At 53.3% G+C, this 22,648-nt stretch overlaps 7 protein-coding genes across 9 annotated transcripts; 3 read left to right on the forward strand and 4 right to left on the reverse strand.

The window, feature by feature from the left end:
• Window positions 1-521: 521 nt before the first annotated feature.
• Window positions 522-7,407, reverse strand: PV07_09799 (uncharacterized protein). The gene has a single exon (XM_016397087.1). It carries the CDS (start codon window positions 6,837-6,839, stop codon window positions 1,173-1,175), a length of 5,667 nt encoding a protein of 1,888 aa, XP_016244278.1. The 5' UTR covers window positions 6,840-7,407; the 3' UTR covers window positions 522-1,172.
• An 843-nt stretch (window positions 7,408-8,250) lies between these two features.
• Window positions 8,251-11,157, reverse strand: PV07_09800 (uncharacterized protein). The gene is made up of 2 exons (XM_016397088.1): window positions 9,045-11,157; window positions 8,251-8,983 (listed from the first exon to the last, which is right to left on the reverse strand). Exons 1-2 carry the CDS (start codon window positions 10,906-10,908, stop codon window positions 8,916-8,918), a joined length of 1,932 nt encoding a protein of 643 aa, XP_016244279.1. The 5' UTR covers window positions 10,909-11,157; the 3' UTR covers window positions 8,251-8,915.
• An 89-nt stretch (window positions 11,158-11,246) lies between these two features.
• Window positions 11,247-12,756, reverse strand: PV07_09801 (calcium-binding protein NCS-1). Of its 3 annotated transcripts, XM_016397089.1 has the most exons (4): window positions 12,313-12,756; window positions 12,155-12,240; window positions 11,775-12,070; window positions 11,247-11,713 (listed from the first exon to the last, which is right to left on the reverse strand). In XM_016397089.1, the coding sequence occupies exons 1-4, from the start codon at window positions 12,321-12,323 to the stop codon at window positions 11,534-11,536; spliced, it is 573 nt and encodes a 190-aa protein (XP_016244280.1). In that variant the 5' UTR covers window positions 12,324-12,756; the 3' UTR covers window positions 11,247-11,533. The 3 variants fall into 3 exon arrangements, with proteins under 3 accessions (XP_016244280.1, XP_016244281.1, XP_016244282.1); XM_016397090.1 differs by having other exon boundaries at window positions 11,775-12,240; XM_016397091.1 differs by having other exon boundaries at window positions 12,155-12,756.
• On the reverse strand, window positions 12,741-14,711 carry PV07_09802 (uncharacterized protein). The gene is made up of 2 exons (XM_016397092.1): window positions 14,311-14,711; window positions 12,741-14,259 (listed from the first exon to the last, which is right to left on the reverse strand). The coding sequence occupies exons 1-2, from the start codon at window positions 14,576-14,578 to the stop codon at window positions 13,253-13,255; spliced, it is 1,275 nt and encodes a 424-aa protein (XP_016244283.1). The 5' UTR covers window positions 14,579-14,711; the 3' UTR covers window positions 12,741-13,252.
• A 152-nt stretch (window positions 14,712-14,863) lies between these two features.
• On the forward strand, window positions 14,864-16,941 carry PV07_09803 (uncharacterized protein). Its single transcript, XM_016397093.1, has 2 exons — window positions 14,864-14,952; window positions 15,002-16,941. The coding sequence occupies exons 1-2, from the start codon at window positions 14,950-14,952 to the stop codon at window positions 16,328-16,330; spliced, it is 1,332 nt and encodes a 443-aa protein (XP_016244284.1). The 5' UTR covers window positions 14,864-14,949; the 3' UTR covers window positions 16,331-16,941.
• Window positions 16,920-19,017, forward strand: PV07_09804 (uncharacterized protein). Its single transcript, XM_016397094.1, has 2 exons — window positions 16,920-17,465; window positions 17,518-19,017. Exons 1-2 carry the CDS (start codon window positions 17,110-17,112, stop codon window positions 18,857-18,859), a joined length of 1,698 nt encoding a protein of 565 aa, XP_016244285.1. The 5' UTR covers window positions 16,920-17,109; the 3' UTR covers window positions 18,860-19,017.
• Window positions 19,018-19,305: 288 nt separating this feature from the next.
• PV07_09805 (uncharacterized protein) lies at window positions 19,306-22,354 on the forward strand. Its single transcript, XM_016397095.1, has 2 exons — window positions 19,306-20,374; window positions 20,440-22,354. The coding sequence occupies exons 1-2, from the start codon at window positions 20,143-20,145 to the stop codon at window positions 21,687-21,689; spliced, it is 1,482 nt and encodes a 493-aa protein (XP_016244286.1). The 5' UTR covers window positions 19,306-20,142; the 3' UTR covers window positions 21,690-22,354.
• The last annotated feature ends 294 nt before the right edge of the window (window positions 22,355-22,648 follow it).

Consider the following 22,648-nt stretch of genomic DNA (forward strand, 5'->3'; position numbering starts at 1 on the left):
AGACCATAGATGTCGGCACATTCACTCCCTAGTCTCTCTCACGACTCCTGCCGAACCAGTCGGCGTCAGAGAAGAGGCCAACAGAGGTTCGATCTCATGTTTCGCACAGCAATTCAATGGCCCGACGGATTCGAATGGGGCGTCTGATCTCTGGACGGGAAAGCTGTCTGGCAGTCTGGCTGCCTGGCTGCCTGGCTGCCCGCACTGTCTGGCTCATTGGGCGTTGAGAAATAGTCCAGTGGGCTGCAAATGACTGGCAGCGGCGCCGGGTCACACTTTGGTACCTATCGGCTGGCCCCCCCAAACGGCCGGGGGGCTAGTGAGATCCCCCATGGCCGCCCACCAGCCCTTCCTTCACCCCCCCGGAACAACCCACCTGGGTGAAATAACCGCCTACGAGTCCATAGGTCTGGGTGATAATTTGTGCGGGTGAGGGAATCCAGGCCTTGGCACCTCACGTCTCCCTCCCCTCACCACTCTCCCATTTTCATAATCACCACCCACAACTCAATTCGTCAAGGTCAAATTACAACCCACTCGATACAGAATGCTTATTAGTGCCGCACAAGTAGATAAATACATCTACCTACTCAGGCACATAGCCCAGTGGCCATCGGGGGCGCAGAGGGAAGCTCCTTTCCCCCTTCTTGATCTCGCCGCCCAACTCGCCAAATGCACGCTTTCCTCGCCAAATGCTAATACTAACTTGCCTCCAGGCCCATTCATGCATGTCGTGGTTCTCGTTGAGGAGGTCGTCTCCCCCTAGCTTAGGCCCTGAGCATATTGACAACAACATTGGGTCCCCCTGAACCCCCATTGCCATGCACATTCGTGTCATTCTCCTCCGTCCCTGGTGTTGGTCCAGCCTTTATATTACTCCTCCCTCCATTACCCACCTGTTCCCTTTTGATTAAAAACACAAAGATGGCTAGTGCCCCCCTTCACCCTTATACAGCGTGAGTCGTCCGTCATGAGAAGTTCCCCCAACGCGATGCAAAGAAGTTGCCAACGGCCATCCCACCAGGAAAACGCCAGCCCCAGAAATGCTTCGCAATGACTCGCTCAACGCAGTGACAATGCCGTGGAACTAGTGACCCCTTGCCCATGGACAGCGCACACTGACGCAGAGCTTTCCCTAACCCGAGAATCATTTCCCTGCGCCTCGACAAAACTCAAGACTCCAGAGGCCTATCACGTAAGAACACGTGTGGTACGGTTGGGTCCAGTAGCGTCATCATCATCGTCCCCAGCACATTAAAATCAACCGGTTTCGTAAGATAGTCGGTAAATCCAGCATTTGCTGCCGCTGCGCGCTCCTCGGGCATCGCATGTGCTGTCAGTGCCATGATCGGCGACGGCCGGTACCCGTGACTCCTTTCCCACTCCCGGATTTCCGTACACGCCTCATACCCATTTTTGACCGGCATCTGGATGTCACAGATGATGAGCGAATAGTACCCCGGTGGTTGGCCCTGCACCATATCCACGCATTGCTGCCCGTTTTTGGCACAGTCGTTGATCAGCTCAACTTTCTTGAGGTACCGTTGGATCACCATCCGGTTCACATCGCTGTCCTCGACCAACAACACTCGGTGCTCTTTCCCCCCTATCTTCTCCTTGACCAGGTTGGCAATATTTCGGAAGTCGTCAGAGCTCGACTGCGCCACCTCGCGTGCCCGATCCTTGCTCAAATTGCGCAGTTGTGCGGGATCAAAAATCATCGCAAATACCGACGGCTTGACCGGTTTGTGAATCATGTAGGCCTTGCGCCCGCTGGCCGTGAGGGCAGTAAAGTCATCCAGAATATCCCGCTTCTGATAGTGGTCGGTAATCACCACGAGCGCTGGTATCACCGGGCCTGTGTATTTCGCCATCTGGCGCATGAACAGCATGATGTCCGACGTCGCAGGGATGTCCAACACGATGTGCGTGAAGGTGGGCGGTGATGGCCCGTTCAAGAGGTCCAGGAACGAACCGATATCCGGGATGGTCGTGACATTAGCGGCGATCGAGTAAGGAACCACGTGCTCAATATGCTGCTTGATCGCCGTTCGCGCATGCTCAGCAGGGCAAATAATGATGACCGAATATGTCTGAGGATGCGCCTTTTCTGGCGCCAACCTACTTCCCTCGCTATCGCTCTTGCTGCGCTTGAAGATTGGGTGAGATGCAATGGCTTTCTCCGTCAGGACTTGTCGTTCACTCGGTGGCGCTGCAGACTCAGGAGGAGGCGCGGATTCAGGGGTTTGCACGATCGAAGTCGCCGATGACTCGGACGCGATATTGCCAGAGTTTGATCGCATTGACATTCCAGAGCTATCGGACAAAAGGACCGGCGGTGAAACCATCGTTGGTGATGACACTGCCGGCGATGGCAGAGCGGGGGCCTGTTGCGGAGGGGAGCTAACATATCTGGATAACCCTGGCGTCTGAATGATCCCCTCGTTGTGCAAAAGACCCTTGGCCGACGATATTGTGGGCGTCTTGTTGTCGGACCGTGATCGAGGACTCCCTCCCAACAAAGGTGACACCCTCTGTTGTCCAGCTCTTGCAGCGATTGGGGGCGAGGTAACTTCAGACCCGGGGGGAGCCACCTCGACTTTGATGTAAAAGCTGAATGTCGAGCCTTCGCCTGCTTTACTTGTGACAGAAAGCTCGCCTCCATGCATCTCCACCAGCTGCTTGGAAAGGAAAAGCCCCAATCCAGAGCCGGCCTCGTGACTGCTACCACCTCCAATCTGACCAAACTGCTTGAAAAGCCGCTTGAAGTCGTCTTCATTGAAACCACGCCCGGTATCGACCACATCAAATGATAGTAGACCCGAATGATCAGCCTGTGCCGTTGAGCTGGCAGGCTCGGCTTCGCGGTAGGAACATCGCATGTACACCTCGCCCTGTTCGGTAAATTTGACGGAATTCCCGAGGAGATTGAGCAGAACCTGGCGCACTCTGAAGGCATCTCCCTTGACCATCGATGGGACGTTGGCCTCCAGCGAATAATTGAGTTCGAGTCCACGCTCAATGGCTCTAGATGACACTGTATCTACCACCTCTTCGCAGAGCGCCCGAACGTGAAACCACTTTGGAAGTAGCGTCATCTTCCCAGCTTCGACCTTGGTCACATCCAAAATATTGTCGACGAGTTCCCTCAGGTTGTTGGCGCTGTTTTGGATGGTGTCCACCGTCCGCCGTTGATCGTGATCTAGCTCCGACTCGACGAGCCAAGGCATACTACCCAAAATGCCATTGAGAGGAGTTCGAATTTCGTGAGACATGTTAGCAAAGAATTTGGTCTTGGACTCCATCTCGGAGTGAACCTTCTCATTGGCTTGATTCAATTCTCGTTCCAGGGCTTTCCGTGTCTCGATATCGGTGCATGTTCCGTACCAAGATGCCTTTCCGCTCTGACTTTGCCATAGGCCAGTATCAACTCGAACAAGGCGTACAAGAAACCAGCGATACCCACCGCCTCTCGACTTCAACCGGATCTCGGTCAGGTAGGACAAACGGCCATTCTCGTCCTTCTCCACGACCACCGAGCCCGACTTAATCATCCGGTCCAGCGAGCTCAGATCAGGCGAGAAAAGATTTTTCTGGGCAGGAAGCGGCGGTGCGGTCGCGCCAACTGTTTTGTTCGAATCGCTGGACGAAGAGGGGCTTGTAGCCGAAGACCGAGCAATCGCGGCAACGTCTGACGGTGCCAAAATACCGCATTTATGCAGATCATCACGATGGACATGTTTCGCAAACCCCAACCCTCGAGCATCCTCCAGTGTCTGGCCCGAATATGAATGCCATTGTTGGTTGACAGCCACAATGCCATCTCCTTCGATAGCCTCAAAAAGGATCTGTGGAATGGCATCTGCAAGTGCACGGATCTTGGTGTCACGGGCCATGATTGCCTCCTTTTCGCTCGCCTCGAGGTTCTTCATGTATTGTTCATGCACGTCGAGGAATGAACCAATCCAGTACAAGAGCCGGCCATTGTTACTCAACAAAGTGCTGGCTCGAAATACAAACCAGCGGAAATCGCTGTCGCTGTTGAATCTCTTGACGCGGATGTAGTGGGTGAACTGACTTCCTGTTCTTAAAGCTTCATTCCATAGCTTGACCAGCCCGTTTCTGTCTGCTGGGTGGACGTTCTTCCAGGGATCTCGCACGCGACCTTCCCCTTGACTCCGGAACGCGTCAAATTTGCGGTTAGTCCAAACCAAGTCTCCCGTATTGGGCTTTGCCAGGAAAAGCTGAAGGGGCACAGCATTAAGCATCAGAGACGATATAAGCTCGGGCAAAGGTCTCTCTCCATCATCCTTGTGCTCGCTAACACGCCGAGCTGTGCTTCGCCGAGTTGAAGGGTCAGCCCTATCGTACAGGGGAAAAGGATGATCTCCGGCATCACTTTCAGATGTGATGCTCGCCGTCCGAAGTGCCATCGGACTAGGAGGGTCAGGTTGTGTCTTTGTGGCACTACCTGTATTTCTCTTCCCGGCCATCTTTGAACCTGCAGACGATTTCTCAGCTGAATGCTTGGCCTGCTCGGTCTCATCCTTGGTCGATCGTGGGCCAGGAGTTAGCGGGTGTTGACCGGCTCTCTGTCTCCTTGCAGAGAAGTAGCTGTCCACCATTTCAGAGCCCGTCTTGCCTCCCGGAGTCGGCGGCTGTCCTGAACTCAACCCAAACTGCTCCATGAGCGGCGTGCTCACGACAGAGCTGCCCGGACTCTCCCTAAGAACACCTGGACTGAGGCTTTCTTGGTATGTCCATGTTTTAGCATTCTCTTTATCTTGCGCGATTTGTCCGCTGAGCTCGGCCACAAGCTCGAGTTCAGAGCCTTCGTCAGAGAATGTACCCCCGAGACCAAATGCAGCTTCATGTCGGCTTCCTGGAGTGCCACGCAAACGATCCTGGAGAGCGCTATACTGCTGGGAAAGCGAATATGAGCTTGCCAGGTGTGGTAGAAGGGCTTCCAAGGAATGCCGCAGACTACGTGGATACGGATTCAGTGGCGACAGAAAGGATAGGATGGCTATCGGAAAACGGAGGTTAGACGCTAGAGTTCCCCTAGCCAAAATCGGCTGTATCAGTGGCACGTGAATCAGTGTCTTGGACATGTCTGCTCCTATCGCACTCAATGGCTGGTTGGCTGTGGTCGCGTAATCATACACCGGGGGATTTTGTTCGAATGCAGTCTCGTCAATGGATGCCGTTGGCTGAGTGAAAAAAGGCGATTCGGCCGGGTCAGGACGTGCCGCAGGGGATGGGGAGGGACTCTGCGACCAGGGTGACGGTTCTGGTTGTTCATATTCATCAAATGCGCGAAAAACGCTTTGCAACGTCAAAGTGTCTTCTGGTCTTGCAAGTTTCCGATCGTCTAGACCTCCTCGTGAGGGTGTCGGAGGGGCGCTTTGATCATCCTCTCTTCCTTTGACTTTGGGTGACTGTCTCGGTGCAGTCTCTGTGTACGCCCTCGTCAATACAATAGGTTTCCTTTTCCCAAACAATGTTGCAACCCCTGTACGGATAAGTAAAGGGTCGGTTTCGGCCTCTAGTGGCTGGATCGAACGATGAACATGACATCTCAGTGTTGAGGAACCGGAACCAGATGAATTATATTGCCCTTTGGGCACCAATGGATCCAACTCTGCCATGGAAGACGATCGAGGTGTCGCTGCCTGTCTGGTCAACCTGGGCAAGAGCGGTGACACTGTCGGGACTTCCTCTGCTGGCTCCTTGGGCAACATGCTGTGGGCGCGCACAGGCCCTGCAGGCCGCTGGCGAGTACCCCTCGCAGATGGATCAGGAGTCGGGCCTGCGATAGAATGTCGGGACAGTAGAGGCGGCCGGCGCGGCAGAGCTGAACTTAGCTCACTAGGAATTCTACTGGGAGGTTCTGGCCGTCGGCCTTGCGAGGTTATGTCAGCTTCGGAGGTTGCCAGGGATTCAAACTGTGAAGGCGGCACCCCCTCGCTGCCATTGACGTTGTACGTTGCCTTCTGGCCCCACGGTACGTTCTCGAGATCAGTGATATCTCCAGGAACCGCCAGGGATGCGCGTTCGGCGCCATAAACCTCGGACAGAACCTCGGTGACATTGACCCACCACATATCCAACCCTGGCTCTGCATTGAGCATCAAGATGATATCATATAAGTCGGGTGCTGGGAAATTGGGATCTTCCGGATAACCTGGACTCAGCGGTGTCTGGCCAATTGGTGTACTCAGGTCCGAAGAGGATGCTTGTCGTTGGGGAAGAGGAGGCTGCGCAGGGTCTGAGCTCAAGGGTGGTTCATTCGTCGGAGACAAGAGAGTGAAGGGTCTGTGGGAAGGACCTGAGCGGTGGCTGGTGTTACGATTGAGTCGCAAAGCCATACGCGGGAACGGATATGACGGTGTCCTAACAGCCCCGGGGGTCATGTCAAACGTGGCCCGTATAGTACGGGCGGAATCGGTCGAGAGGGCTGCGGTGTTGACTGATTCATCTGAACTCGACTCTGTATGCTGCAGTGAAGCTGAGGGCTCGGATGAGTCGTCTTGTCTCGTTGTATCAGACGAACCGCTGGAAGCAGTGGCGGCGGCAGCCGTGCGCATTTGTTGTTTTCGGGCCAGCGCGGCACTCATTCTTCGTCGCATTGCCTCAATCCCAGACGAACTCTCGCGCGTCAAGACACTCGTCACTTGATGGTGAACCAAGGTAGGAGCAATGGAAGACGCGTCCACGCCACTTCTCCTCTCGCCCGTGGCTTCCTCTTCCGACCGTGTCGCCGACCCATGACCATCATTGCTTCGTGAAGAGCGGCCACGGGGGGGCATTCCAACGCGCGGGGATTTCGACGACTTCATTGTTGCGGAAGCAGACACTCGATCGTCCAACTTCGGTGTCTGCAACCTCGCTGCAGTCGAAAGGCAGGCATGGAGAGGAGGGGGGCAAATCTTCTGGTTCGGGTTTGAGATAAGAGGAAGTTCGAGCGGCGGAGTTGCGCCTCCGATCGTTATGGCGTCCAGCCAGGTGCCCTGTGTATTCAAGGATGATTGATTTGTCTCAAGGCAGTGTTGAGACTACGTTCACGACAACCCAAGACGAGAAGGTAGAGGGACGTGATGGGAGGCTGACCAGGGAGACCGAAACGAGGGCAAGGTGGAGGGTATGATGGCGACTGTGAAGTGATCGATGGTGAGTGTGAGGCTAGTTTAACATCAAGGTCGAGAAAGTGTGTGTGCGTATGGGCGTATGGGCCAGCGTACACGAGACTTGAATGGAGTGGCAAGGACAGTGGTGCACTTGCGGCGAGTGAACGGATGGAATGGGCGGAACATGCAGTCACTCAGTCAGCCAGCCAGCTCCATCAGTCAAGCGTTTGAGATGTGTCTATACTCGCAGTGAGCAGTGAGCGGCGTGGTGGTAGTGTACGGGTAGTTTGACCTGGAGAGGAGAGAAACAGAGAACCGAGACAATCGACACAGGGCCATTGTGGCGCCTGGCCACTGGGCTTTGCGGAAACGGGGTCTGCTGCACGGTGACGTCGGCGGGTGTCCAAGAGAGCCTAGGGTCACCAGGGTCAGTTTTAAGAGGGCAGCCGCATCCACCCCGTACCCCGTTCAGCACCAGGGATCCCTAGTAGCCACCCAGGGGCCTTCTCTTAAGCAACAGCCACCGGGTGCCACCCCTGTAACCAGTGAGCCACCTGCATCACCAGGCCGTTTTCCTCCTTGATGAGGGGGTCGCGTTGTTCCTAGATATCCGATCTCATACGAGGCACAGTATATTCCCGAACACCTGGTTACTCTTACCTTCTGTGAATGGTGTGGACTACTGCTTCATCCCATCCCTCTTACAAACAGCGCATCACTCACCAACACAACAACCAATGTCTGCTTGTTATCTTACCATTACCCGACCCGGATCCATCTGCAGCCTTCTGCCAGACATCTTCCCGTGAACGACATCGTCCTTACTACCCACGCCACCACACCACACCAACGTACAAACGTGAGCCATGAAATATGAGAGGGGAGGCTGCATCGTGTAACCACAACTTATTCCCCTCTCTTACATACACACTGTCCACTAACTGGTGATCAAGGTTCTCACACTACGTAACCAACCCTTGATCCTTCTTCCGTCCACATCTTTGTCCGAATTCGACGTCAGTGGCCCACAAACATCCTGTTCCGGTCATCACCTCTTGTTCCTCAAATCTCATGGTTACTGAACTCTTTTGACGGGCTTGCCGTGCCTACAGTACAAGAGGTAGTAGTCTTGAGCCCATGCGCACCCCAGTCTTTGACGCTTAGGCCCGTGCTCAATGTCAATTCCAACCGTTCGCAAAGGTGACACTCGGCGTTGGCTGTTACCTTACTCCACAAGAAATGCACCTTTAGTTTTGCCTCCTCCCTTTCCGGCAACCGTCGAAAATGGGACACAGGGAAAAACATATCACAAACAAAAAGAGGATGGTTATTCCACTGTCGACGATACTCGAGACCCACGGATCGACGTCCGGGTGCTCAACCAGAGGACGGGTATGGACGGACAATAAACAACACTGCGGAGGAGCGCGTTGCAGAGAGCCCAGCAGACGCGGAAGGGGGGTGGATGCGCAATCGACGATCACCGCTATTCTTCTTGCTGATCCCTTTTCCTTTTGGCTACGTGTTCCTCGTTGTGAAGCAAAACACATTTAGTGACACGTTGTGGGTTCACATGTTGGACTTTACCTATAAGTTCCTGGCTGTGTCGGCATGTCCTATCCGAGATCGTCGGTCTTTCGAGACTATCCCCCAGCCTTCCCATCAAAATGTACAACCCATCCTGATATTCATCTTTTGACTTATTCTCAAAGTGTGCTTTTTCTTTCCTCTTCCACTTGTCCCCAACTCCAGGCCATAATAATACACGACTCAAGACAATGCTGGTTCTCAGTCTACCTTGATCGACCCGTAGATGCGGTGGACAAAAACATATGACGATAGAAATCCGATCGTGCCTGTAAACAGAAGTCAATCCTACCATCCACTCCGCGCGACAGAGCATCTTAAATCTCTCACCTGTGAGCACAGCAATCAAGAAACTGAGAAGGGCCGAGTAACCGACATAAAGAACCGCCCCGGTGAGTCCTCCAAAGGTGACTCTCGTGGCCCAGAATCCCAATGCATTCAGAAACACGTAGCCGCCAGTCATGCCCGCGCCAAAGAACGCCCTCCACGGCCAGCGATAATCTTCGGCGCAGAGCAAAAAATACACCAGCAGGATGGTGGTGCACGCGCACGTCATCGCCATCAACCCATAGCAGATGAATAAAAATCCAAACATGTAGTAGATCTTACTCGTCCAGAGCGATGTCATGATAAAGTACAATTCCACAAAGATGGCACAGAACGGGAGGATGCCTGTGAGCAGAAGGGAGGGGATCGGCCGCAAAGAGCGTGCCACGGGCGGAATTTGTCGTGGAATCTGGTTGACTCTCGTCGGTGGCTCGATGGCTGGCGATTTGAACCCATACCACGACCCAGCCACGCTCAACGGCACGCTGATGAGGAACCATATGGCGATAATGGCCAGCATCGTCGTGAACGGCACTGCGCCACTCGCTCCTTTCGCCCAGACGAAGAGGTTGAGCAGGAAGAATGTCCCAAATACAATGCCAGGGACGAAAACAGGAGTCAGCACAATGTTGAGTTTCCATTTCTCGCCACCAAAGCTCTTGTATGCTCGCGCCGACACGTACCCGCCAATACACCCAAAGATAGTGTAGAGCAGAAGACCGATAGACGTAAGCCAACCCCGGTTGGAGGGTGAAAGAAAGCCTAACATAGCGAATGCGACGGTCACAGCAGTCATGACGAAAAGCTGTGCGCCATTCCCAAGTAAGACGCTCAATAACAGTGCATAGCGAGGCGGCCTGAAGACGTCGCCGTGCACCAGCTTCCAGCCCGAGTCTTCTTGGACGTCTTCGTCAACTGCAGAGGTCCCCGAGAGATCATCCAAGTTGATATTATCCAGTCGATTATATCGAGCAATGTCCTTGCGAAGCGCCCGGACTAGGACGGTGCTGACCATGCCGATCAGAAAGATGACAAAGATGGCGGAATTGATGAGAGAAAACCAATGGATTTTGGGGTCGACAATGTGAAGCAATTTGTCCCAGCGGGTGGCCCAGGCCGTCTCTGAAGGTCGCCAGTAAACGCTGTACGTATAGGTGACTGATGTGCCTCCCCCTTCCTTCAGGACGAGAGGGCCGGATGTGAAAGCGCAACTTGCCTTGCCGTCGTCCGACAGGCGAGAGTCGGCGTATGATTGCGGCTGAACCAAGACGCCGACCACACGGTATTTGAGTCCACGAAGCCCCGCGGTGTGGTAGTCAATGATAATATCCCAATGGTTGTGTAGAATCTTCGTCCCATCTTCTTGCACTTTACCCAAGGGAAAGCCGGGACTCGCGAACCGTTCGTGGGTAAGCGGATCTTCTCGCAGCTCGGCAGCTGGGAGGCCATCAACAAAGAAGTTGACGTTATAAGCCTCCTCAATCCTTTTATTGACGAAGGTTGTTGACCTCTCGTCGAATGTGTCGCCCGGACAAGCAATCTTGCATGTCTGATTCAATCCCATCCACAACTGGAAGGGGGAGCTTTGAATGCGATCGCCGAATATGATACTCCCCAGCGACTCTCGTCTGGGTTGAGGTCCTCCTTCAGGCTGGCAAAAGTGAAAAGCCGGGTGGTAATAGTCGAAGGCAACCACGGCATGGATTTGCTCATCGTGCCGCGATATCGAGGGTGTCAGGGCGTTGACGTTGACTTCAAGTTGGTCGCCTCGGGAGTACGACGAGGGGGAAACGCCAGGAAGATAGAAGGATGCGGCTTGCTTGAGGAATAGAAGGCTGAGAAGCAGCGGAGAGAGTTTGAGAGCCATAGCGAAGGGAGGTTCGACCGGTGCCAGGGTGTGCTTGTTCGCGAGCGATCCAAGGGAGGTCACCTCATGGTTAGGGGGCGCAGAGAGGGTAAAGCTTCAGAGCAGAAGGCAAGGCTTCCAAATCTCATTAAAGGAGAGACCGGTGGGTGTCTCCGATGTCTGTGTGGTCGTAAATGTGTGTCGCTCCGAAGGATGTCAGAGGTGTCGTGTTGTTCTCAGCCCGTTCCTGAGATGCAGATGTACAAAAAAGTTGTCGGACTTCGGAGCCACGGGATCGAGCCAACGTGGTCAGCGGAAGCTACCACGCCTCGCACAAATAATTACAATATCGATTCGGGTGTCAAAGCTTTAAAAGTCATTTATTTCGGACGCTCAATCTCTCTTGCAAACGTATTCAATGCAATGCCACTCGTCGCACATGTTCTTTCGTGTAGCCTTGTGGCTTCAGCTTGCGTGTTCCAAAAGCACCTCCTTCGCCCCTGCTCCAAGGACAGATGAAGCACACCGGCTCCTAATCCAAGAGTCTGACAGAAATACCAAAAGCGCCAGCGTCTCGTATGTTTTCCATTCCCGTAATGCCAAAGTGGAAAAGAAATATTCGAGTTGGGTGATTCCCTCGGGTCAATCATACCAGGCCGTCATACAGCGAAAGAGCCGACACAATCGTCTCATCTCGTTTACTTCCTTCCTTGAATTCTGCCATGTCAAGACTCCCATTCTCGTCCTTGTCCATCATTCTGAAAATCTTTCTTACCCTTTTTTCTGGCGTATCTTCGTCTTCGGGCAATTTAACCATGGAGCCGACCTGGATGTCTGGTTAGCGATCTGTAGAGGAGACAGAGAGGGCGAGAGAAAATCCGGCTTACCATTTTGTAGATGGCCTCCACAATTGCGAGCATCTCGTCATAGCTGATCTTGCCATCTCCGTCAATATCATAAAGCTGGAACGCCCAGTCTAGTTTATCCTCCATCTTGCCTCGACTCGTTACGCTCAAGGCACATATGAATTCCTTGAAGTCGATCGTCCCGCTCTTGTCCGAGTCGAATACTTTGAAGACGTAGTCGGCAAAGGAGTTTGGGTCGCCAAAGGGGAAAAATTGTCGATAGATCTTTTGAAACTCTTCCTTGGTCAACATGCCCGAGGGACAATCCTTCAAGAACCCTGTGTGATGGGAAGACATGTTCAGCCGCAATTCGCTTCTCTACCAACCAGAGGGTAGATCCGCTCAAACTGAATACGACATACCCTTGTACCATTGTTGCAACTCTTTCTTATCAAAATGCGTCGATTTCTGGAGCTCTTCCAGTTGTTGTGGCGACAGTTTCGATTGTCTGTAGACGATGTCAGCCCACTGTGACAATCGGCGACTGCGCTCCTATGTCGAGCACCATCACTCTGCTCACTTCTGACCCATCTTGATAGCCCACCTGAGGCCGAACGGCCCGAATTTTCAATACCGAGTCTCAGAATCGTGAACGAGAATGGTTTGAATTGCGACGGGCGAGGTCGGCTTCGGGGGAGCTGAGAGAGCAGGGCAGTCGGCTACGATTGCGACCGCGGGGCAGAGGCCTGGCCAGGATAACAATGCGATTTGGGTGGGTGTAGTTTTGTTTCTGTACGGATCCGAGGAGGATGAGGGACCAAGGGCATACAATCTAGAGATCTTGCCTCAAGCGCAGGGTTTCACAAGGACCAGGTTTCTCAAGAGTCAAAAAGTCAAGGGACAAATCGGTCTTGAAGCCTCACGTGGGGATCGATTGTACCAGGAGCGATTGAGGCTTTGACGCCTGAAGTTCCGCGTGGCGGGGACTCGATCAAGCCTTGACACCCAGCACCGCCAGTCAAAAGTCAAATGACAAAGCCGCCTTAATCGCTCACGGCGGGTGCCTTTGTTGCTACGGAATCTAGACTTTCGGCATTCTCTACCTAACCGCCAAAGGCTCATCTCGCCTGTCCAGGTTGTGTACGGGGCCGACCACCAACCAGAGGTCATTGCACATCCTTTGATTTGCTCCGAAAGCTCTTCATTCGGACTCCACGGCTCGATTCGGTCCGACGAGCTGCTTGGCGGCCTGAGCAGCACATTCCTTGTGCATATATCGAAGTGAACTAAATTATGGCACTGCCATGCCTCGCTCAAATTCTTTGCTTCGTGAGCTAAGACGTCTTGGCCGTGCTCAGCTCCAGCCGATGCGACCAAGGGTTGGGTGGCTTTGGACCAAGTTCATAATATGCTCCGTGTCCAAGCCGACAGTGGACAGATGCTGACCGAGCAAGTGGCCTGACACACGTGGTTGCAGGCGCAATTGAGGATCACCACCATCACAGAACAGCGAGCTTCTGCTATTCTAATAAGGCAGCTTGGTTGGTGTAGAGGACATCAACCACATTGCTGAGCTTTTCGATCGTCTCCAAGGCCGCGTCATAACCAGTATCGCGCTCAACTTCATCGTAGACGATCAAGCAACCTTCTCCTTGGTCTAGCACCCCCACGATGACTTTGTCGAGGATCATCTGAGATAGTTTTCGCTCCACTTGCTGGGTGTCGAGTCCTACCATTTTGGCGACATGGTCAATCTCAACTCGGCTGAAAGGTTCAATGACTTTGATCAGATTCTGTTCCAGCATGGCGTCATATAGGCGTCGCAAGTGATTGCGGATGAAGACGTCACTCCCCAGCTCGTATCGATAGTTGGATAAGGCCTGTTCGTACTCTTCGAGCGACCGATTCGAATGTGCTCTTGCCACAGCCTTCATGGCCTCCAGACTTGTGCTGGCATATTTTTGTGCTTGCTTTGACGACAGCAGGTTATTGACATCATCCACAAGGTTTAACATGATTTTGCACAATAGCATATACTGCAATGCCGATGTGGCGCGGGCAGTGTCGTCTTGAGCGTGATAACCCTCCAGAGCCTCGATGAAGTAGGAATATGCGGTATTGAAGTCTTTGTCTTCGGCGTGCAGCATACCACTCTGCATGTCCAAGCCGGCCTGCAGCAGAGGAGGGGTATAGACGGAAGCGGCAGACGTCCTTGCTGAAGTCAAGGCGGCTCGGGCTTTGGCCTGGTTGGTGAGAGCATGATAGACCCGAGATTCGAGCAGTTGCACCTCAACAAGCACCAGCTTGTCGTCCAGCCGCTTTAGCTCTCGCAGCAGACCGTTAATCAGCGTGAGGGCATCATAGTATGATTGCTTCTGCATGTACAGTCCAACCAGTCTCGTTTCGAGGTTCTGACGAAGGAAGGATCGCTTTTCGGAATTGGCCCAATCGATGCACGATTTCGTGGTGACAATCTGGATCTCGAGTGTGTTGGGAATGTCGGAGAAGAAATCGAGGAGTTGCCGGACTAGAAATCAACGTTAGCATCTTTTGTCAAATCGACTCGCTGTCAACGTACCAAGCTTCGCTGTCTTCGCTTTGGCGAACGACGACAGGGTTGACCTGCTCGTCTTGACGAGCTCCGACAGATCCTCCGAGCGTTTGTTGTCTCTGTACAGCTCTCCAAGGCCGACTAGGGCATTTTCATAGATTTGTAAGGCAGCCTGATCAGAGCCTGGAGACTGAGAAAGCACGTCCTTGTAGATACTCTCTGCCTTCGCTGGTTCGGTTTTAGCCAGCTTTTGGGCTTCGTTGACCTTCGTCTCGTTTGAAGGTGGAGGCGCCATCTTATGAAATGAGAGGAGGACAAGGAGGAGAGCAGAGGTTGGTGAATGGTCAGGGTCTATAATAGCAGTGCAGCAATGGATAGAAGGTGACCGGTCGCTTGCAACTCTAGGATTATTGGAAGGCTGCGACAGGGCGACGCAAGGCGCAGAAAAGACGCGGTTGGCGAATGTCCTCGTAGCCTCCGAGTGGTCAACCTTGCCTTATGTAATCCATATCAGCCTTGCCCGTGACGCAGGGCCCAGCCGCATTTTGCCTTCCCCACAAAAAAGTTCCTGCACCCAGAAACCACCTTGACTTCGACTTTCTGGTATCCGTGTAGTAGGCTGTTCCTTTACTGTGGATGGACTGCATGTAATATGCTGCTGTCAGTATGGTTGGTACGCTCCACCTTTTTCATCTGTGCACAACTAATGCTATGCTAGAAAATCAAGTCTCTAACGAGACCACCTGCGCCTCCGGGCGAAGGTGCTCTGCGACAACCCCGAAATCTCGACCCGAGTCATCACCCTTTTGAACGGGCCAGGGAATACACAAGAGCCCTCAATGCTGTTAAAATGGAACGCATGTTCGCCTCGCCGTTCATCGGACAGTTAGGCCAAGGCCATGTCGACGGGGTCTATTCCATGGCGAAGGACCCTGGCTCATTGGAGAGACTTGCCAGTGGAAGTGGTGATGGTATGGTCAAAGTATGGGACCTGGCAAGCCGCGACGAATGCTGGAGTGTAAAAGCCCATGAAAACGTGGTTCGAGGTTTGTGTTGGACTCCAGAAAGGAAACTGCTGTCCTGCGCCACCGACAAGACGGTCAAAGTCTGGGATCCATACAACGCAGAGCAGAACGGAGTGCCTCTGACAACTTACCTTGGCCAAGGAGCATTCACTGATATCTCGCATCATCGGCATCATCCTTCATTTGCTGCTTCATCCAGCGCAATATCAATATATGATCTCTCCAGACCCTCTTCCGGCCCTTCCCAAGTCTTGCGTTGGCCGACTTCGACTGACACAATCACCGCTGTTTCCTTCAATCAGACCGAGACATCTATCCTGGCATCGGCCGCCCTGGATCGGGCCATTATCCTCTATGACCTCCGCACCTCTTCGCCTCTGACCAAAGTCGTCCTGAGGCTAGCATCCAATGCAATCTCTTGGAATCCGATGGAAGCTTTCAATTTCGCAGCAGCAAATGAGGATCACAACATCTATATATTCGACATGCGGAAACTGGACCGGGCGCTGAACGTGTTGAAAGACCACGTGGCTGCGGTCATGGACGTCGAATTTAGTCCCACCGGGGAGGAGTTGGTGAGTGCATCATACGATCGGACAGTGCGGTTGTGGAATAGAGACCGAGGCCATTCGAGAGATGTATACCACACAAAGAGAATGCAGAGAGTGTTCAGTTGTCGCTTTACCCCAGACAACAATTACGTCTTGTCCGGGTCGGACGACGGCAATGTGAGGTTGTGGCGAGTTGATGCTTCGAGCCGACAGGGCATCAAATCGGCAAGGCAACGACAAAAGCTTGAGTATGACCAGGCCTTGATCCGGAGATATGCTCATATGCCGGAAATTCGGCGGATCAAGCGCCATCGACACGTACCGAAAACTGTAAAGAAAGCAGGTGAAATCAAAGGAGAGGAGCTCAAGTCGATCAAGAGGAAAGAGGAGAATGTCCGCAAACATAGCAAGAAAGGCAGTATGCCTCGACACAGCGAGAGAGAAAAAATGGTTCTTGGGACGGAGAAATGAGCCCTTTCCGGATGGCAAACCAGGGGGATCGTCGCTGCTTTCAGCAATCATGCGATGCAACCCGACGAAGCACCAAGAGTCCCTACGACCAAGGATTAAGATGCGCATAGTGTCGCCCAGCGCCCTTGACATGCCACCGCTGTTCACGGTCCGCCAGCTAGAAGCACTGGAGGCCGATCAGCGAATACATTGATGATCTTCTCTTCTGGGTTATCGATTCAGCGAAAACATGGTCCTGTGTGACGAATCGCCACAGGATGGTCTTTTCATTGGAGCCCAATGGACACTAGAGCCTAGCTCTCATTGAAAGGTGGAGAGACAGCAGTGTCTTTGCGAACTTGGAGTGGCCGTCAGGGCCGGATTTCTAGGAAGACGAATCGGACCACGGTCCTGAGATCCAATATTGGCCTCCGATGAAAGGAGAGCCGCGTGTGTTTGAGGTTGTATGGAGTTTTGCCTGGTGTACCGGTTCAATGAGGTCACACCAAGGCTACATTGTACAAGGCTGCAACAAGGCCGCGACACGGGCAAATTCTCGGCGGTTGAGAAATGCCAGTTTAATTTAGTTTTCTAAAAATCAAAACAGTCGCCAGACACAATTTCCTCACCGTAAAGGGATTTTGGTTTAATTTAATTTTTCCGTGTGACCGGAGCGGACAGACACCTTTCGAGAGATAAACTGCGATGGCGCAGATGGAGAGCATCCGTTGAAACTTTGCCGCGATCGCGCTGTCACCCCCTTCCATCACGCAAAGCCTCGCCCTCGCCCGTCGCGGAAAATGGCTGCCTTCGGGGCCCGTGTCTCACTGTTGAATTCCTTCCTGACGGAGATCGTCGATAGCATCAGAACCAAGAATGGACAACGCATCACCGACCTCATTCAACTGGACTTCGACAGCCTGAGCCCCGAGCGGCAAAAGCCCTATGCCGACCTCAACCAGGAGCTCAATCGAGCCCATCCCCCAGAAAGAGACGGAGAACTCGTGGCCAGGTGTAAGCAGACCGTGTCGCAGGATGAATTCGGGGCGTTCAGCACTTCATTCTCAGAATGCATCATCCAGTATTTTCGCTACCTTCGCGACTTCACGTCCGCGGACAATCAAGCCAAAGCAACCAAGATTCGGCAATTGACAAGGTGAATTGGCCATCAGTCTTCTTCGTCGGCTCTGTATTGATTCTGTCGACAGCCAGTGTGTAACCGCCTTGGGGGACACCAAGTATGGGATCATCATGATACCGATTGTGCTCTCCTTTTCCCGCACCCTTGCAGCTATTGCTACCAACCTGGATCGAAACCCGTCTTTGATTCGGAATCCCAGTCTTACCACGGCACAAGACGCCGAAGGCGCTCCGGGCAAGGTGAGCTTCGTGGAAGACGCGGCCAATGTGCTACGAGAGGCATTCATTAAGTGCCTGGCGGGCAGCCCTGGGGTACCGCGAACCTCTCGTCCTTCTCCAGAGGATAAGCGCATTGGCATCTACCTGACGGCAAACTCGTGTCTGAAGCTCCTATTACAATGCCGCCGCCTACGCAACGCTCAGCAGATGCTCTCCAGTATCGACGTTCAATCGCCGCCGTTGTCCTACTACCCAGCAGCACAGCGAGTTACGTTCTTGTACTACCTCGGCCGATTCCATTTCGCCAACAATCATTTCCTACGGGCACAGAAGGTGCTCCAAACGGCATACGAACAGTGCCATCGCCAAGCCATTAAGCATCGAAGATTGATCTTGATCTACCTGATAGCAGCCAATCTTTGTCTTGGCCGATTTCCTTCTCCAACACTCCTCTCGCGTCCAGAGAGCAGTGACATAGGACCAAGATTTACTCCGCTCTGCAAGATCATACAGACTGGCGATCTCGGATTGTTCAACCAGTACCTGGATCTGGACAGCGAGTCGGGGCAGTGGTTTCTCAAGCGCTCCATCCTTTTCCAGCTCCGTAATCGGTGTGAGATCCTTGTTTGGAGGACTTTGATCAGGAAGACTTTCCTCCTTGCCGGCTACATGGGCGAGGAAAAGAAAATACCGTTCCTCAGGTTAAGCTATGTCCATCACGCAGCTGGATGGGCATTGAGCAAGCGGAGAACAAATTCGATAGCCAATGGATTTGGCTCACACGAGAAGTACGTCGACCCTGAGTTTGCAGACATGGATGCAGCGATCAACGAGACAGGGTTTGATCCAGAAACGGGGTCGTACATTGACGAATATATCGGCCAATACGTACCATATGGCAGTGAAAGCGAGGAGTTACCTGCCATGAACGAAGTGGAATCTGTGGTTTTGAGTCTGATCCAGCAAGGTCTGTTGAGGGGCTTTGCTCTGCACACCAATCCTCGCTTCGCAATCCCAGGAAGCCAAAAGGCCGGGGGACCTATGAAGACAGGATTCCCTGAAGTGTGGAGCGTCACTGCCAGCAAAGATGGAGGAGAACCAGTTCCTGGTTGGGTCGAAGAAGGAAATCTGGACGCCGGGGGAGGAGGGAGGGTGGCGAGGATATTTGGAGCTAGACCGGCGGGTGCATGAGTTTGAAGCCGATGCAGGATTTAGCGAGAGTTGGCATAGCACCTTGCGGTGCGCAGCATGCCTGGGCGCTTTCGTGAGTGTTTCTAGAGGGAGTGGATTGGCCCACTACGGACCATCCTCTGTCTTTTCCAATTGCTGCAAAAAGAGTGAATAAGTGCATCAAATGGCCTAAACTGCGCATACATAAATGCCTCGTGCATCCATGACGCCCATGGGAGGGGTCAGGGCAGCCACAATTGGGGGCTAGAGATAAATGGGCGTCGACGAAGGAGGAGGAGGTCTGGGAGCTTTCGCAACGAGGCTGAGCATTGACTGCGCTCGATGGGTGGAGATGGTGTCGGGTTCGTCATGCCACGCTGCCATCACCCCAGCCGACATCGAAAATAAATTGCAGTCTAACGTGGTCTCGAGATAACGACGAGGTAGCAGCGAGATCAAATATAGCTGACATGGTCAATGAGGATAGGGGTACCACCGTGTGTAATAACAGAAGAAATGTCTTTACAGATGACTAGTAAGGGCAAACCACCAGAGAACCCTTTTCTCGTCAGACTGCCATTAATTTTAGCCTTCTGCTCACTTTGTGCCTGCGTCCCCTCGAACCCACTCCTGGAGCTTCCAGCAACCTCCCCATGTGCCAGCGAGCTGTTGTAGCGACACGTTCTCTTATCAACCCTCTACTGGTAGCGGATTGAATACTTCTTCTCTATCCATCAGACCCGGGAAGCTCCTCACCCTGACTCACGCATCAAGCTCCCTCCACCCCCGAGCAGGGCGAAGCTGCGAACTGCGCCCCATCACGACCGACTCACCTCTAGCATGCCGCCACCTGCCTCTGCCATTGGCTGCCTCTCCCGTCCATGCTGCTCGTCCGCGAGCACGATGGGATGTGGTGCACGGAGCACTCCTCGCCGGTGCTTGGAGCCTGGGTGAAGGATGCCTTGTGCTGGATCACAGAACTTGTCCCTGAGACTAACTGCTCCTGCATGCCCGTGGGCGACCGGCGGCTCCTCGTGCGCATGTTCTCTTAAACATTTCCTTGATCTGTCCTCCCTGAGATCCAACCTCGCAATGCCAGCCCGTCTAACAAGTACAAGAATGTATCTCCACCATCCCCTGCTCTGACACTGCTCCTGCTTGCGGGCTTTCTGTCCCATCCAGTCAACCCTTTAGTGGTGTGAGACAATGGCCAGCCTCGGTAAATAACCACCATTCCAACCGCATTCGAAACGAAAGAAGCTGCATCTCGCACTCACTGCGTCGCTAATCGTCCTACTTTCACTATGTCGGGAGCCGAGATCGGTATCGCCGTTATCGGGGCGGTAGCAGCCCTGATCACAGCATACAAGGACGCTGGAGCTATTGTCGAGAACATCAAGGAAAGACGCAAGGCAAAAGGCGCCTTGCCTCCAAGCGTGGCGCTGGAAGAATCCATTCAAGAAGGCCATCAGGAGATCGAGAAGATCACAGCAAAGGGCATACAGCGATTTGGGCCGACTTTCGAGCAAGGAGATGGTGAGCCCTATTCTGGAATCTGCTGCAGCATGCTTTGGGGACCTGGCGCTGACCTCTGTCTAAAGATATTGCTCATCGGGCCCTCCAGAGCCTTACCATCGAGGTTCAAGCATCCTTTTTACACCACCTGATGCTCGCTAGCCGAGACGACAATGTTATCGACTTCGAGGCCTGTATTGATTCAGCCATCGCAGCCCGATTACGCGCGGTTACTATACTCAACGAGCTCTATTTGCGTCAGCAGAAACCTTCTAGCCCAAACTCGGAAGTGAGAATAACACTACCTTGTGCAGAAGAGACGAAGGAGGCTGTCGAAGCTGCCCCAGAACGCAGGAAGCACTCGAGTCTGACCTCTGAGCCTCTGCCTCTGACATCACGTCACTTGCAATCGCCAGTGAAAACCCCACGACCCTCGCCAGATGAGATGAAGGAGGTCATCGAAGCGCCTCCATCCCCCGAGCGCAAGAAACGCAGTGGAACTCTGGAGTCCGAGCCACCTCCTATCCCGGGTCAGGTTCCACGGAAGTCGTCCTGGAACGTTTTCAAGAAGTTACATCGAACTTCATCTGCTGAGAAAGAGAGTATCTCGACGCTCCTGCCACAGGCCACCTCCCGGCCTCCTTCATATGTCACCTCACCCACATCTCCTTCGATCAGGTCACTGGACGATCCTCGCAGACCCCAAGTCATGACCCCACCCATCAGCCCAGTTTCAACCGTTTCATCCATTGATGTGCTGGCTGCAGCCGGCTTTTGTAAAGGTGCCTACTATATTCAACAAGGCATCTACGAGAAGGGAGTCCAGGTCTCTATGAAGAACATGGAATGGGCTTGCCATTGTCGAAAATGCCCCTTTACAACACCGGCAGATCGAGACGAGCGAGGCCGAGCACGCTTCGACGATAAAGCCCACTCAACACGGAACCTCCGTTGGCGATCTCTCTTGCTCTTCAAATCCCACATATCGTCTAGTCGGCAGAACACGCGCGTATACAGGTGCCTGTTATGTGTTCTTCTGGGTGATTCGACTTCTGTCTACCAAGGGGAACATTCTCTTTTTGAGCACATGTACCACCACCAAGGCGGGGTCGTCAATGGCGTAGAGCTTTGGGGGCCGATATGTCTGGATCCAAGCGGAGCTAGAATGGGGTCCGAACGGACGTTTGATATCTGCTTCGCAGAGAACCCGAGATTCGCGCCGCCAAAAGGCGCCTTTGAGATGGGCGTCGCCACGGAAATTGTGGAGGCTGACGGCACAGAGATCTATGATGAGGATGTCTTCAAGAACCAATGGGTGGACGAAGGACAGAGATGAGATGCGCGGAGAACGTCGTCCCAGTCTTTGTCTCGGGAGTGGTTGAAGCCTGACCAACTCTGAAGTCAACCAAGACTCTGCGTTTCGGTATCCTCTGAGATGGAGCAGGAACTCGGCACTGTGTAATACTATCTCGGAAGACGGTTGACGGAGTACAGAACGGCACCGCGTGAGATACATGAACATTTACAGAGCATACCGGTTTCCAGTTACATTGGTGTGCAATTCTGAACAGGATAGCGGGACTACATTGCTTTCATATGAAAGATTATAGAAACGAATAGGGTCAATGGTCACAAGCTGTGGTCCTGATTCCAAATGCAAGAGACGGGCGCCGAAGAGTGAGGCTGTGGTGCTCGATTTGAGAGGAGGGGGAGGGAGATGCGGCTCTTCGGCTGCCTTTTCCCTTGCCACCTATCCTAGTCTCAGCCTCATGTGATTTGTTCCATTCTTCTTTGATGGGTTGGACCATAGAGCCTCGTTGTCATGCACATTGCTTGCCTAGGGGCATCTCTGTAGAGTTTTCCACGCCTGGGGGAAGCCGGAAGACGCACTTTGATGACTTGCATCCAGCTATCCTCGTATTCGTCGAAGGTGTAGTAGAGGCTGTGGTGCGTTCACGAGGGTTACTTGTAACACATCCTGTATGCTCGAGGGACAGGGGCATGCTGCAGATGGTGGCCCCATCAGATGATTCCGTGGCCCCGGCTTTCAACACGAGTTTAACCAACGATCCGGCTGTCCGCCTTTTGATCACTTGATTGCCAGCTTGCCTACCTTCCGTCCTCCTTCCCTCCCGAGTGTTGGCGATGCCTGCACGTCAAATCCAATTTGGGAAGTGCCAGAGCGCTGAAGGTCACTGCTCACAGCCTCCATGCAGCAAACAGCGTGTCCTGGAAGAACTCGAGAACGATACGATTCGGCTCTTGCGTCGACCGGAGCGTCTATACCGGCGCGTA

This window comes from Cladophialophora immunda (assembly GCF_000835495.1).
Source record: "Cladophialophora immunda strain CBS 83496 unplaced genomic scaffold supercont1.6, whole genome shotgun sequence".
In the NCBI taxonomy this organism is placed as follows: Eukaryota; Fungi; Ascomycota; class Eurotiomycetes; order Chaetothyriales; family Herpotrichiellaceae; genus Cladophialophora; species Cladophialophora immunda.